Source organism: Aulonocara stuartgranti (assembly GCF_965226115.1).
Source record: "Aulonocara stuartgranti genome assembly, chromosome: 7".
In the NCBI taxonomy this organism is placed as follows: Eukaryota; Metazoa; Chordata; class Actinopteri; order Cichliformes; family Cichlidae; genus Aulonocara; species Aulonocara stuartgranti.
Window position 1 is genome coordinate 39,929,988 of NC_138945.1, and position 16,717 is coordinate 39,946,704.

General features: G+C 40.5%; 2 protein-coding genes across 3 annotated transcripts in view; both read left to right on the forward strand.

Moving 5' to 3' along the window:
* LOC309712231 (CD5 antigen-like) overlaps nt 1-16,717 on the forward strand; it is a 229,228-nt gene that overhangs the window by 63,890 nt on the left and 148,621 nt on the right. The window lies entirely within an intron of this gene.
* Nucleotides 6,661-13,282, forward strand: ppp1r3b (protein phosphatase 1, regulatory subunit 3B). 2 transcript variants are annotated; one of them, XM_082542913.1, is made up of 2 exons: nt 6,661-6,961; nt 11,237-13,282. In XM_082542913.1, exon 2 carries the CDS (start codon nt 11,268-11,270, stop codon nt 12,108-12,110), a length of 843 nt encoding a protein of 280 aa, XP_082399039.1. In that variant the 5' UTR covers nt 6,661-6,961; nt 11,237-11,267; the 3' UTR covers nt 12,111-13,282. The 2 variants fall into 2 exon arrangements, with proteins under 2 accessions (XP_082399039.1, XP_082399040.1); XM_082542914.1 differs by lacking the exon at nt 6,661-6,961 and adding an exon at nt 6,994-7,216.

Below are 16,717 nucleotides of genomic sequence, written 5' to 3' on the forward strand. Positions count from 1 at the left end.
GGACTTTATACCAGTTTTTAAATTGTGTTGATAGGCCACGTAAAACCAGAGTTATGATAAAAATATGCAATGTTTGGTTTTCTTCCTGAATACTGTCGTTGTTTATATTTAGTGCGGGGAGAAACGGTAAAAACGGCGTTTTATACGGAAAACACTCAAAAGCCTGGGAGCAAAAACAAAACCAAAAAACCCCGCCCTTTCCTATTGGTTGAAAAATGTACCATGTCGACCAATCAAAACATAGCATTTAGTTGTTTAGGGAGGGGGGAAGTTTTAGGAGTGATGCCGGTGTTTTGAGATGTGAGAGATTTGCGACGTTTAGCGCAAATCTTGTGTAGTTAGTGTGTAGTGTAGTCAATAGTTTTGTTGTGTGTGTCAGAACAATGAGGCGACTGCTGAATGTTACAGGTGTTACAGGATTGATACATCTCCTGTTGCCAGGCCTGCAGGTATCAGGCTGTTGTTCTCCTTTATCTCATAGTGGACAGAAATTATTTTTTGGAGTGGCACAAATAATTTCTGTGGCATCAAATTTGATGCAGAACAGCTGATTGTTTTGTAAATAGTTTGAAATGTTTATTTAAAAAACGCCTTGGCTGCATTTTTAGGTAAACAGCTGCAAAAAACTTTCTTGTTTACAAAACTCAGTAACTTTTTTTGAAGAAGTAACTATATAATTAATTGCCCAGCACTGGTCATTTTATACTGTATTCTGCACACAGAGAGTTACAGGACTCTCTCCCAGACCACAGACTCATAATACAAGTCAGAGCTTTATAAAAAAAAAAAAAAATAATAATAATAAAAAGTTGTGTTTTCAAAATTGGAGTTCAAGTTATTTTTTTTACTTCCAATAGTGTTACCATGCTACACAGGTCATGAACAAGATTTTTTTTTAAAATTTACATTGTAAGTGGGCTAAAGCAGTTAATTAAAAGTAGTGTAACATAAATGTAAATGCTGTAATTTGATTATTGTAATAAACCATGTAACTTGGATGGATTCGATGCTGGCGTGACCACAGTGCACACGTCTGCTGTTGCTCACAGAGGTCCAAGAGACCGCTCAGGGAGTTTGCGTGTTCGCTCAGACACGTGAAAAATTAGAGGGAACATTGCTCTTCATGTCCTTCTGAAAGCTGCTGATGCTGATCATCCCCGCTTCCATTCAAGTATTCATCAGAGAAAGTTCTCATCACTCTGCTATACCGAGAGTTCAAGAAATGAAATAAAGTTTAAATAAAGAACAAATAAACAAGAAAGAAGAAATTTTAAAAAATAGTTAATAATACTGAGGAAAAAACAGACCATGAAAAAAATAACTTTAAATAAATAAATGATTTAAGCTTTAAAGCTTGAAGTTGATACATTTTAAATCCCATTTAATTCATAATTCATAAAGAAATTTATTTTTAATTTCTACATTTTGTTGAGTTTAGGGAAATGTGTGAACCACATGATGAAAACAGACGTTAATAAAAACATGAATAAAAGCAACAAAGTGCTGATAATTAATCAGCCGTTCAAACACATCTGGAGTCTTTTTTTTGTCGGTGTCAGCTGCTGTTATTCAACTTCTATAAAGTTAAAAAAGTGAAATTATGAATTACATAATTATTTAACATAAATTAGGCATTTCGGTTTTTTATCTTAATTAATTATATCAGATTAATTAATTTTCAAACATTTAATTAGAATTATCCTTCAAATAAAAAATGCATTTTTGTCTTTTTAATTAACAGACCAACAAACACATTTAAATCCACAGAATCAGGACAGCAGAGCTACAGGAACTGTATCATAAATGTTTTAAAGTGATACATCATATGAACAGGATCAGCTGCCTCAGTATAACTACACAGAGCTGAACCAGCAATAAATCATATACTGTGTGTGTGTGTGTAGCTAATTAAGACATCAGAATCAGAAACTTTATTGTCATTGTCATGAGAACAACGAAATTAAGAATGGTCCCCGATCATTGCATCATCCCTAGCAATATCGAAATATAAATAAAACAATAAAATTCAATAAATAAAATAGATAGAATACTTAAAATACTAATAAGATATAACAGTAAAACATTCACATACATTCCCACACACATGCTTCAGACCGTGCATAGATTAACACAAGAGTGGCGTGATGGACATTTTTTTGTAGTATTCAGATGTGTTATTGCAGTTGGATAACAGCTGTGTTTGAGTCTATTAGTCCTTGCTCTGATTGCCCTGTACCGTCTGCCTGAGGGCAACAGTTCGAACAGGGAGTGGCCAGGATGTGAGGTGTCTTTTATGATGTTTTGGGCCTTTTTAAAACAGTGGGCGTTGTGTAGAACTTCCAGTGTGGGGAGAGGGCAGCCAGTGATCTTTTGGGCGGTGTTAATGATCCCTTGGAGTGCTTTCCTCTGAGCCCCTGTGCAGCTAGTGTACCAGATGCATATGCAGTAAGTTAGAACACTCTCAATGGTGGCTCTGTAGAAGGACACCAGCAGTCTCTGTGTGATGTTATTCCTCCTGAGAATTCTCAGGAAGTACAGTCTCTGTTGGGCCTTTTTCAGCAGCTCGGAGGTGTTCACACTCCAGGAAAGGTTCTCTTCTATATTGACTCCCAGGAAGCGGAAGCTTGCCACCCTTTCTACACAGTCCCCATTTATGAATAGTGGTTGGATCTCTGCCTTTTTCCTTCTGAAGTCTATTATGAGTTCTATGGTTTTTGAAGTGTTGAGGAGGAGGTTATTGGCCTTACACCATGACGTCAGCTGCTCCACCTCGTCTCTGTACGTAGACTCGTCTCCCTTGGAAATGAGCCCCACCACTGTGGTGTCATCTGCAAATTTCACAAAGATGTTGCTGTGGTGGCGAGGAGTGCAGTCGTGTGTGTAGAGAGAGTAGAGCAGTGGACTGAGCACACAGCCCTGGGGTGAGCCAGTGCTGAGACTCAGGGCTGAGGATGTGTGATGGCCAACTCTGACTCTCTGTCTACAGCCCGAGAGGAAGCTATTGATCCACATGCAGGTGCTGTATGGAAGCCCCAGGTCCTTACCTCTGTGCTGATGCATTTTGCAGCTTTCATATGTAAATCAGGCCCATTGTTATTTAAATGTAATCATTTCTTCTTCGGTATTGTTCACTGATCGTTAACGTGGAGGAAATGGAGCAATTATTCCCACAGCTGGTGGAGTTTAGGTGTAAATTACAGATGTGTGCGCTTCTTCTGGTTTCTGCGAGAATAAAACTTAAACTAACAAAAGCTTTCACAGTTCCCCCAAGCTAGACAGAGCAGGTTAAAGACATGAGCACATCCATGTACAGCGGAGGTCCCATAATGGCCTTAAACAAGCAGCACTGATTGATTTGAAAGGTTCAGGATCAAAGCCAAAGCCACTGCACCTCGTTCACACGCTTCACCTGATTTCAACTTTTAGCTGCAGAGTCCAGAACACAACTCAACACAGCACTGCACATATACACAGTATGTATACACCGTATATATATATATACTGTACATACAAGTTGCACAGGGACAATACTCATATTTTTTTTCAGGATCACTGCCAACAAAATCTCTTCTGACCAATTGAGATCACAGAAACAAACTGCTATAACTTAACATGACATCGCACATAAATATTTAAATATTACATGCAGTAAACAAATTTGCACTATTAGTCAAAATCATGTGACCACCAATCAAATTTTTGTGTTCAGTCACTTTAATATTTATGTCTATTCACAGCAGATTTTGTCCTGTTTTGCTCTGTTTCTGACTTCGTTCAAATTCTTCCACACCGAGAATAATTACTCTTATTATTCCAGCTCATATAGTGCTGATAAAAGACCCCTCCCCCCAACACACACACATGTCCAGCACAAACCGACTCTAAACTGGAAGTGATTGGGAAGCAGATGATGGATTTCTGTATGTTTTATAATTTATTCCCTGAACAGTAAACTCCATTTCATTTTCATCAGCTTCTGACTGAACCCACAGAGAGTTAGAAGCCTTAGAACACAGCGTGTTCAGCTGTGATCGACTGCCGTGATTAACATTTCACCTTTGTCACAGCACAGCTCGGTCTATTTTCAAGTCATGTGGTGCTGCGTTCAGGGTCCTTATCAGAGAGCAGAGAGCTTCTCTTTCTGCTCTTGAACCCCAGCGTTCAGTAGGTTGAGTTCTGAACAAATATTTACATGATACTGTGCCAGAACAGCAGCAGGCTGTTTCCTAACGAGGCTGGAAGGCCACCATTCGTGCTGACATCATTTCATGCTGCAGCTGCTGGAACACAAAGTATCTCTGCAGGGACGTCCTGCTGCTGTCGGAGGTGCTCTGCAAAGACTGTATTTGTGCTTTATGTGATGTTTGCAAAGATGCATAAAGAACAGAATTAATAAAGTTCCTTTTTCAGCTGCGGACCTCATTCAGAGCCACGCTGCAGACACCTCAGAAATCTATAATAGTTTAATCTCATGCTTCAGGTGTTTTAGGTTAACATGTACAGAGGAGAGAGTTTAAGACTGATCCTGATTTTTTGAGCACTTTACTTTCGGTGTTAAATGTAGTTTAGGTTCAGTTTCGTTTTCCTGTATTTGCTAAAGTTCAAGTTTTTTTTTAACATGAAGGGTTTAATTCAATTTTTTTACTAATTTTGGTCTTTGTGATTATTAGAATATGAAGATTATTTATCAGAGTTAAGAAATAAAACAGGCAGTTTAATTCAGTGTTATTTATATTGCCCTAATTCACAACAACATTCAGTCAATATGCTTTATATTATAACATAAAGATATCTTCTATATCTTCTTCTGATGGAATTAATTTAATAATAATAATCTGATAACTTTATCAACAACAAAGGCACAAAAGGTTTAGTTTGTAAAAACAATTTACAGTCAAAGATGCCAAAAGTGACAATAGTTAATATTTAAAACCTTTAAATATGTGAAAATCATCACTAAAGCTGCAAGAGCAGAGCAAGGGAAGGTGGAGGAGTTTAAATAGATGGGGTCAACCATTCAAAACAACAGGTGGTGTCTGAGAGTGGAGGCAGGGTGGAGTGGGTGGAGACTAGGGTCACGGGTGATTTGTGCGAGAGTGAAAGGGACGGTTTTGTAAAGTCATAAACTTCACCAGGAACTTTCTTCTCAGATAATCAATCAGCTGTTTAGATTAAAAAAAAATTAACAATAAGTAAAGATTATAATCTCAGAGCGGATGTGGGGATGTTTTCAGTTCTCCTGTTTAATCACACCACCAATGCAAACTCCACGCACCTCACTGACAGCACTGAGGTGTAACCTGTGCCTGTGTGTGTACCAGCTGTGCTTCATGTGCTAAGGTGAAGCACCAAAATACCACAGCCCGTTCTCTAACCTGGGATCGTGTCCCGAATCAGAGCTGCTATTTACAAAGCTGTCAGCTGTTCAGCATCATGGGGGGGGAGACTTGTAGTGTCCTACAAAACACAAAGCACTGTTACACGGACACAAAGTGAGCTCATGTTAAAAGAAAATCAATATGAAAATGTCACGTGTGTTCATGTTTTTAGAAGAATTACAGAAAAAACATTCAGTGTGTCTGTGCTCGGGTGTAAAGGTTCAGCTGCACATGCAGCCCACAAGTGCTGCAGCAATGACCCCAAGACCCTCACTCATCCTAAACCCACAGATGCAAACAGAGGCAAAGAGACCCACAGACATTGCAGACACAGTTTGCTGTTACATGTCTCCAGCTGTCTCTTACAGATGTTATTTTTTTTTTATTCTTTATTTTTTTTATTCTTTATTTTAGATATATACAACAAGCCAATATATAAACATATGTATACTTGCATTTACATGTACAAATACAAATATATATGTGTGTGTGTGTGTATGTATACATGCACTCATGTATTAAAACAAACCAAAAATATATAGACAGAATCTAAATGACATGAAATGTTATACATGTTCACACGTGTTTTGGCCCAGTGAAGACTTGAGTCTCTCCTCTTTTTTGTAAGCAGGTTTTGCATCTCACTTTAGCTTCTTCTCACATAAATATACAAATTTTATTGCTCATTTTTAAATTTTACACCAAAGAAAATCTGAAAAAACAAACATGCACATATTGAAAACTTAAGAGTTTAAACTAAAGTTTTAAGTAGAACCAATTCACAGGCCTTAAGAGAAAACTGTTAAAATCACAAAAATATGAGCCTGAACTCTGTAAAACAGCTGCATCATATTTGATCCAGTTTGAGTTTTTTTAGAGTTCTACGTCATAAGTTTACTTCCTCCCGAAAAATAGGTAATAATAATAATAATAATAATAATAATAATAATAACAATAATAAATAATAAAAATAAATAAGTTTCACATAAAGAGATAAATAAATTGGAAAACAATGTCGGATGTAGCAAATATGATATAAATTATAAAACATAAATGCAAATTAATATATTTTCAATGTATTTATTTATTCCAGGCGTTTTTTAAAGGTATTTTTGTGAAGTTTTACCTTTACAGGGTTAATATTCATGCTTCCAGGTAGTAAGCGGATGATGTTTGATTTAATCTACATTTAATTTACTAAAACAGCACGAGGCGCTAAACTGGGCCCTACGAACCACGATAAATAACTCAGATTACGGCTTTCTGTCAATCTTCACGCGGAGAGACGGCTCTGACAGCAGGGCGCCAGGCCGCCGACCACTCCGTCAGCGCGCTCTCTGATTGGCTGCGGACGCGTGTCCACGTGAAAGCGGCGTGGCCGTTTGAAGGCAAGAGAAGAAGAAAAGCGGCTCACCGGTTTTAGTGTGAGCTGAGAGTTAGCGCCCGAGCAGAGTGCTGCTGCGGAGTCCTCAGAGATCTAGGACAGAGACCCGGAACCAGGACCAGACCGAGGACCAGGGCACAGCGCGGTGACGGCACAACGGAACCGGACAAACCGCAAATGGTTCTCGGCAGCAGCTCAGGTGTGTGTGTGACGTAGCGTGGGCCGCAGAAAGCTGTGGTTTTACAAACGTTTTCACGCTTTTGGTAAATGAATGAATGAATGAAACCCACGGACATGGCGGAAGGTGACCACAACGTGGTGACTTGGAGGGGGTGTGACTGTGGCACCATTTATCGTGCAAGACACGGAAGTGTGACGAAACTTACGCTACACCTGAAGGTGAAGCGTCAGAGTGGGTGTGCTGCTGGTGTTGACCTGAAGAGTTTGCTAGCAGGTAAATGTGTCTGTGGTGTGGAGCTCCTGCTGCTCCGGTGTTTTCACTGAAGTCCGTTTCACCTGATGAGAGGGGGCACCGTGAACGCAACTGTGTTAGTGTAGGTTTTATGTTGGCGTTTTACTAGGTACACCTGTCCAGTCTCAACGAGTTAAATACAACACGAAGAGACTGTTAAGGATTTATTTTTCGAAATTTAAAATATTTTCCAGTATTTTTGGCAATTCAGCCATGTTTATCACAGACTCATAATTGAAGTTGATATTAGAGCAGGGTGATATGACCAAAAATATTTATCATGATAAAAATTTGAAAATTTGCGATAACGATATAACTGACGATATAATCGACACTAGACAAAATACTTTACAACTCCACAACTTTATTAGTGCAAAAAAAAGCCCATCAATGTATTTTCATTTAAACAAGCTGCTGTTTTTTATGTGTATTGAAGTTATATAAAAATTTAACAGTGCAAATGCAAATTCCTTGCTGACAGTTATCCTCAGCATAACCATGTATAATATCCACAAAACTTAAAAAGAGGTTATACACACACAATACGGTAATATTATGTTGAAGCACAGTACGTATCACTCCGCGAGGCTCCTGCCTATGATAGCCGTAATGCTCCGACAATCCATCAAGCGGTGCGGGTTTGTAGCTTAGCAAATTCGTACTCATTTCGCGGTCAGTAAACACAACCAGAATCCAAACATAAGGGACACTGTCGATTTTCAGAAAAATCTAAGAATTGATTTTAAGTGTGCCGTATTTTCCAAAAAACACGGTAATAACGATGGCCCGCTAGCATGCTCTACCAAAATAGTGCTTTGTTGTGTATCTGACAGACGAAAGCTAAACCAGTTCCACACCACTGAAGCTGCAGCATTTTTACAAACCAATTCTGGTTCATCTGTTTCATTCAACGATCCGCTTTCGCCCTTGTCATTCTCCGCCGTGCTTTTTCCACCATGTGCATATGAAAACAAAGGCACTGCGCATGCGCCTTTTACACATATTCTATCGCAATATTTCATTTTCTTATCGTTGCCAAACGTTATACCGGTATTACCATAAACGGTATAATATTGCCCAGCCCTAGTTGATATTAAATATTGTCACTCATTGTTTCTTATGTTGTCCTTCTGTGTACATAGACTAGGGTGTCAGAATATTAGAAACACCTCAATAGTCTGTTAATATGCATCACATTCACAGTGTGATGGTTTACTAACAGTCGGTGACAAACACTAGTGTTACATTCGTTCACATCAGCCGATTATTCTCATGGCTAACTGATGTTGCTGTTTAACTGTCATGCTTGGAGGTTTAAAGGACACTCGTAATTAAAGTGCTTCTGTGCTGCAGTCAGATTTAGAGGTAAGCAGATTGGAGGAAGCTAAAGTTTTCCTCCTGATGGATAACGTTTGTTTCACTGATGCTCAGTTGTTGTTTTTTTTCTTCTTTTACCTTAAGCTGATGCGCTGTGCTACTTGAAAACAAATTCTAATGCTGCTTTTGCATTTCTGTATTTTGAAAATATATCATGCTGTGATTCCATATCTCATCATCTGAAGTCTGCTCAGACTCTAAATCTTTTCCCATTAATGAAGGTCGCCAGCACAGACACCTGTGTACAGGTCACCACCTGGATGACTGGCTGTATCTGACCCCAGACTCTAAGTCAGTCACTTGGTCAAAGGTTGTTTCCTGTGTGTTTTAAAGACTTTAACAATGAGATTGTTTAGGTCACAGCTCCTGATTGAGGTGTCTGTCTGTGTGAGAAGGATCAGAATCCCAGTGTTGTCCTGATGTGGATTAACGAGGGTCAGATTTACTGCAGGGGCTCAGGCATACGAGCTCCACCTTTGTCTTCACTGACCTGATTAACTGTTTGTGCAGATAAGATATGCTGGATATTTACAGTCTTCACGGCTGTTGTCACTGTTTGCTCTGCTTCAGATGTTGTCAGACAGAAAATTTACTGGATGTGATATCAGACTCAAGAGAGACTCTGCTCCCCTCTTCCCAATATGGGCATAATTCATGACCGATATGAGGATTGTTGCTGTTATCTGTAGTTTACACCTGTTTCGTGTTTAGCCTGAAATTTTGACAATTTCATTGAGTTTGAATCTTTACAGCATCGTCGGGTCAAATTTAGGAGCTTAGAACTGGTGTTTTTTACTGCATCTTAATTATAATTTTAAAAAAGGGCTATTATCAGTTTGCAGTAAAATGTGGTCAAGTTGGAAAATACATGCACTACAACAATACAGTGATGAAATAACACATAGTAAACTCACATTAAAGACTTGTATTCAGAGCCTCAGGTAAAGAACACACTGACACAGTTGCTGCAGGACTTAAACCACTAAAGGAGCTTTGGAGCTTTTATACAGAAATCTAACCACTTACAGCAACGTGGGTCACCTGTTCCACAAAGATGCATGACATACATTACCATACAATTACAGGTAAAATGTGGTGAAATCTGTGGTGGTCTCACCATGACACACGGATGATCTGATATCCTCGTGTTGGTGTTGTTCCCAGACCATCATGAAAATGTTGTTCCAGGTTCAACATTGCAAGTGACCAATCACATTGTTGTGATTGGTCAATCTGCATATAAATGATTTGTACTCATTGATTTTCTTTATGTTCACTTTTGTTACAAAAAAAGATCATGAAGTTTAAACTTAAACTTTTAAAATGTACTTTTTGAATATGATACAGACTGTGATAGGGCTGCTCGATTATGGCAAAAATGATAATCACAATTATTTTCACTGAAATTGAGATCTCGATTATTTGACGATATTTATTTAACAATAACAATGTATTGAATAATGACTTTAAAGATTGTCATAAAATAGTGTGCAAATACCGATAACAGTGCAAATGTTTGCAATATAAAACATAAATGAAAAATGTAAACATCTATGTTTAGTGAACTTTGCAGTGTTGCTCTGTGTTGCAGCTACGACACTGTAGCAGAGTTTACACACTATGTCTACTTGATCCATGTCTGACTCCGCGAGCCCATAATGTTTCCACACCACAAGTGTTTTTTTTTTTTTTTTTTTTGGTTTTTTTTTTTAACCTCTTTTCAACCAGCGGCAGTCACTCTCCTCTCCAAATAACTTCTGCTTAGCTTTCCGAGCTTCCCTCGGGTCCCCTTAATCAGTGGTCCCCAACCCCCGGGGCTCGGACCGGTACCGGTCCGTGAGTCGTTTGGTACCGGGCCGCGAGAGTTGAGGCTCAGGTGTGAAATGTATAGTTTTCAGGGTTTTTTATCGGTTTTCAGCGTTATTTTGTTATCGTTTTTATCGTTTACTCGGTTTTCCTTGGTCTTTTCACGTGTGTTAGTAATAATGTTTTCGGTACCAGTACTAGTTTTATTTTGTCGTATTTATCTGCGGCACCTTAAAGGCCGGTCAATGAAAATATTGTCGGGCATAAACCGGTCCGTGGCGCAAAAAAGGTTGGGGACCGCTGCTCTTAATTGTTGTGACACGTGTTCGAAATGCAGAGAGCAGCGCGAGAGTAAAGTACGAGGGAGGGGCTAATAATCAGCTCAGTCATTTTTAATGATCGTTGAAAGCCCAGATCGTAATCGAGATTAAAATTCGATTAATTGAGCAGCCCTAGACTGTGATGACATTCTTGTTGTGCTGAGAACTTTGTACTGTGACTTAATCACATCATTTACTGTAAATGATGGACTTGCACTGTTTTTCAGTTTGTCCATATGACTTAATTTGGATATTTGTCATCTGTAATAAAGTGAGAGTTTGTAATGTGGAGTGAGCAGCAGAAATTAAACCACTTATATTTCCATAGAAGAATCCAGGTTTATCTGCATTGACTGATCCTGTTGCTCTGTAACTAACGTCCTGGTGTTACAAAGAGCAGACAGTTTGAGTCAGCTCTCAGTGTAATGATAAATATTAAAATGGAGTAAGATTATTTTAACGATGTATTTTAACAGAAGCACTCTTTCCTGTGTTTCAGTGTTCTGTGCGTGCTTCCTCCAGAGCCCACCATGCCGATCGACATGACCCTGCCCCTGTACCTCTCCAAAGAGGACTTTTCCTACAGGAAGCCTCGGAAAACCTGTAAACCTGCTCTGAGGTTCCAGCACTCGCACCTCCTCGATCAGTCCGAGCTCCAGGATGACAGATCCATTAGCAAAAACGGGACCAAAACCAAAAAGCGTGTAACCTTTGCCGACCACAAAGGCCTGGCTCTGACCCGGGTGAAGATGTTCTCTCCATTCAGTGACCCCATCGACATTCCCATGAACATCCAGGAGCAGCTGAGCTCAGCTCTGTCACTCAAAGCTGAGGATGACCGGCTGGTGTTGGGCTTCGCTCAGCCTGCTTCAGACTACCTGCTGTTCCGTCAGCGCTTGGAGGAGAACCTCATCTGCCTCGAGCACTGCCTGTTGAAAGAGAAGGCGTTCGCGGGAACCGTCAAAGTCAGGAACGTGTCTTTCGAGAAGTCAGTGAAGGTGCGTGTGACCTTTGACTCGTGGAAAAGCCACACGGATGTGGACTGTGTGTACATGAAGGACTCCTATCCCAGCCTGCACCACGACACCTTCTCCTTCGAAGTGTCTGTGTCTGGCGAGCTGAAGCCGCATGAGCGCATCGAGTTTGCCGTCTGCTACCAGGTGGATGGCTGCGAGCACTGGGACAGCAACCAAGGCAACAACTATAGCATCACGTGGTCCTCGATGAGGAGGGGCCATCAGCAGGCCTGGAGTAGGCCCTCCTGTGACTATGGGGTTCACTTCGACCGATATGGCAGCCCCACGTGTTCACACGGGATCTTCCCTGATTGGCCGGGCTATGCCGGATATGAGAACATCGGCCCGTACTACTGAGCATGCTTGCTCTGTTTTTAAAGCACGCACTGCCATGCTGCACATACATGCAGAGTCACTTTTACAAACATGCATCCGTTAATGCCAATGCTGAATCACATTAGATTCACATCAGTGCTACAGGAGGGGGAGGGGGGAGGAAGTCTTCCAAGAGTGGATCTTTTGGGGGAGGGGGCTTTGTGGTTGAAGTGATTCTTGGCTTTAAAACATGAACTTTAGAAATGCTTCAAAAATAGAAGCTGTTCAGAAATTGCCAGAGAAAATTTGTGTTTGGGTTGTCTTCAGTTTTCTTACAATCTTCATCATGAAGTTATCTGCTTCACTAATCAAAAAAAAAAAAAATAGGAAAAGGAAACAAAACTGAAGCAACTGAAACAAGTTTAAAGATGAAAACTAGCAGCTGCTTAACTTTAGGATGACTCAGATTTCCTGGGGGGGCGTAAATCTCAAGTGATGTGAGGGAGCATGTTTGAGGTCAGGTGGACGGGGTCTCAGCTGCTCCTTCTGGCAAGTTGGATGATTTAAAAGAATGATTTGTGAAAGGATGACCTGCCTGCAGATAATCATCGGTTTTATTTCTCACTGAATTAAGTCTTAATGACAGATTTTTGTCTGGGTGACAGAAATGAGCTGCTTTTAGAAGCTGACAGTCGGTGGGTGGTCTGACTGTGGGGTGGATGGCTGCAGCTTTAATGTTTCTGCTTTCTTTCACAGTAATGCAAAGATTTGCACATTAGTTTGTAGGAAAATGCTTCTGACATCGGTCACTGATTAATTTAGCGTCTGCTCAGAGCAGCTGGTAAGGAAAACATAATTTATTTTTTTAAGAAAAGTGACCTGGAAAATGTGATTTTTACCACCTGTGCTGTGATGAGTGATGTTCATGGATTAGTTCTCAAACTCTGTTTAAGCTACATGTTCATTTAGATGTGTGTAAGTGTGTGCATCGATTTCCTGTTTTTAAAAAAAGTATTTTGTACGCGCCGCTCAGTGTTGGAGGGAATCGTGTGTCTGAAGTGAAGAGTGTGTGTGTTAACGAGGGTTTTAAGGAAAGCCGGTGAATAAAGTTGAATGTTTAAAGTTGGTGTAATGTGATGGTGAAATGTTTTCTGTGGCAACAGCCTGCTGTCTTACCCCTGAGTGACAGAACAATAAAATGTGGATGGTTTTTAGCTGGAGTCTGGTTTATGTTTGCACACACACACCTTTCCAAAGAGCTGATGACCTGCAGCTAAAGACATTCACTCCGATCTGAACAAAGAATCAGTGAAAAGTGAACAAAGTCTCACCTGGATTTTATATTTAAAAAAACAAACAAAATGCTTGTCAGCCTGAGATATCTATAAAGTAGTGTTCAGCATCATGACCTAACAGGATGTTCAACGTCGCGGGCGGGGAACCCCAGGCCTCAAGGACCGGTGTCCTGCAGGTTGTAGATATCACCCTTTCTTCAACATTTTTTAAACATGGGACATGGAAGCTTCTCTGCATAGATGTCACATTTGCATCATTTTCATGATGTACACAATGAAACCTCTGAAAGAGACACTTCTGTTTTGCGAGCTTTCAGGTTAAGCTCTCACAGGTGTAAACAGCCTTTCACACATTCTTGATGAAAGGTTATAACATCTGTGCAGGCCAGTATTCTCCTAGCACGTCTTGAAAGACCTCCTGGCAATTATTTTGATAACTTTACCACAAAATAAGTTTTAATAAAGCACTCGGGTGTAGGGTGGATACAGACAAGGAAAAGAAAATACAGAGTGGGCTATTTATATGGATACACCGTAATAAAATGGGAGTGGCTGGTGATATTAAAGTCCTGTTTGTGGCACATTAGTATATGTGAGGGGGCAAACTCCTCAAGATGGATGGTGGCTATTTAGAAGTCGGCCATCTTGGATACAATTTTTGTTTTTTCAATAGGAAGAGGGCCATGTGACACATCAAACTTATTGATAATGTCACAAGAAAAACAATGGTGTGCTTGGTTTCAACGTAACTTTATTCTTTCATGAGTTATGTACAGGTTTCTCTTTGTTCACAGCCATTGACATGTCGAAGAGGTTAACACGTGAGGAGCGGATCGAAATTGTGTTGATATCTGGTGAACGCGGTAACCGGGTCATTGCAGCAGATTTGAATGCAAGACACCCTACGAGACCACCCGTCTCCCATGCTACAGTTAGCAAACTGCTTGCTAAGTTTCATGAAACTGGTTCAGTGTTGGATTTGCCAAAATGTGGACGAAAGAAAACTGTCACTAACGAAGAAACATTAGTGGCTGTCCTAGCTTCATTCAGCAAGAGCCCACAGCGTAGCACTCGCCGCATGTCAATGGAGAGTGGCATTAGTCGAACATCCCTTCGGCGGATATTAGCTACTCACAAATGGCACCCTTACAAACTCCAGCTACTGCAGCATCTCAACGAGGATGACCCAGATCGGCGCACAGAATTTGCAGAATGGGCAAAACAAAAATGGGAACAGGACCCTCAGTTCACGCAGAAGATTTTGTTCAGTGATGAGGCAAACTTTTATGTGAATGGTGAAGTTAACAAACAAAACCACTGCTATTGGTCTGACACTAACCCACATTGGATGGATCCCTCCAAGACTGTTGGAACAACAAAAGTGATGGTTTGGTGTGGTATATGGGGTACAACGATAGTGGGTCCATTCTTCATCAATGGAAACATCAAGGCCACTGGATATTTGAAATTGCTACATGATGATGTGTTTCCCTCTTTATGCACTGAAGCTGGCACGTTCCCTGAGTTTTTCCAGCAAGATGGTGCACAACCACATTATGGGTGCCAGGTCCGAGCATTCCTAGATGAACAGTTTTCTGGAAAGTGGATTGGTCGTCGTGGGCCAGTTGAATGGCCCCCAAGGTCTCCCGATCTGACCCCCTTAGACTTTTATCTTTGGGGTCATCTGAAGGCAATTGTCTATGGTGTGAAGATACGAGATGTGCAGCACCTGAAACTACGGATACTGGATGCCTGTGCTGGCATTTCTCCTGCGGTGTTGCTATCAGTGTGTGAAGAGTGGGAGAAGAGGGTTGCATTGACAATCCAGCAGCACATTGAACACATTTTATAAGTGGTCAGACACTTGTAAATAACTCATGAAAGAATAAAGTTACGTTGAAACCAAGCACACCATTGTTTTTCTTGTGACATTACCAATAAGTTTGATGTGTCACATGGCCCTCTTCCTATTGAAAAAACAAAAGTTGTATCCAAGATGGCCGACTTCTAAATGGCCACCATGGTCACCACCCATCTTGAGGAGTTTGCCCCCTCACATATACTAATGTGCCACAAACAGGACTTTAATATCACCAACCATTCCCATGTTTTTACGGTGTATCCATATAAATGGCCCACCCTGTAGTTTCTGTAATCAGCTGATTTTTGGATGTCATGTGATTGGCTTGTGGACAACCTTTAACCCGTCTGCTTGTACCATCCTCTCGTTATCGTGGCCCTGCAGCGTCCTTCAACTGGCCCTGCTGTGTTTGTTCTGCAGGTTCACTTATGTAACCACACTGACCCAGGATCATAGCCAGCAGCTGCTCTTTGCATCTGCCACAAACATGCAAACTTTATCATGAGAGTCCTCTGAGGGGAACAATAAAGCTCTTAATAAGGGGTCATCCATCTTTCCCACAATCATCTTCTAGTCCTTCACTAAAACCACCTGCAGTCGTTTCCATTGCTTAAAACTAAAAATCAAGAGGCTATAGTGTAAAGCATAAGTGTAAGGTTTACACCACAGGATAAGATTCATTCGTTTCACCTGGTACTCAAAACTGTGGAGCAAACAGGTGTTATGTTACTGGTTCAGAATAACTGTTGTTGTTTCATGCATGTTTGCACTTCAGTCATTCACACATTAAGAGACATGAACAAGAACAAACCTTCATTCAGTCATCAAGTCAGTAATTAAATCAGCAGATGTAAAAACGGTGACGTGCTTTCTGAGCCTCTAATGGGACCAAAATGTACAACTTCATGTTTGATCCAATAAGACTCAAAATAAGCATCTCAGAGAATAAATTCACCAGGAGAGGGTTTACTGACTTCACAGTGAGCAGCAGGATCATGTTTTCTTGGGCTTTTGTACAATAAGGCTTCTTTAGAAAACCGGAGGAGTCGTCCCCTGCTGGACTTTACAATGAATAGCAGTCTAAGGCTTCAGTTTTCACTGACTAATAAAGCTACTTCCTTCTTTTATTAAATCTTTTATTAGTTAAATTAAAATATTACAATCAAGTAAAATGTTCCTGAGTGAAGACTGAAAGCATTTATCTGCTGTCTAACCAACGATGTGTTAGAATAAAAACCTTAGAAGGTTTAAAAATGAAATGAGTGTTTCAGTGTTGGGCTTTTTTCAAGTGGACTATGAACCTGCAGCTCAGATTAGACCATCTCATTTAAGGAGGAGCGTGTTCAGCTGAACTTTGAGCTGTCCCACCTTCAAGAAGGCGGAGCGGACCTTGGGCCGGATTCATATCACGTCTTTACACGTAAGTGTGAATGAAGCAAACACAAACAGGTAAAACGATCAGCTTCACTTAAATATTCCAGCACAGAGCCGGG

Excerpts from the sequence above, each read along its gene's own strand:
- ppp1r3b (XM_082542913.1), top strand. The coding sequence starts at position 11,268 with ATGCCGATCGACATGACCCTGCCCCTGTACCTCTCCAAAGAGGACTTT.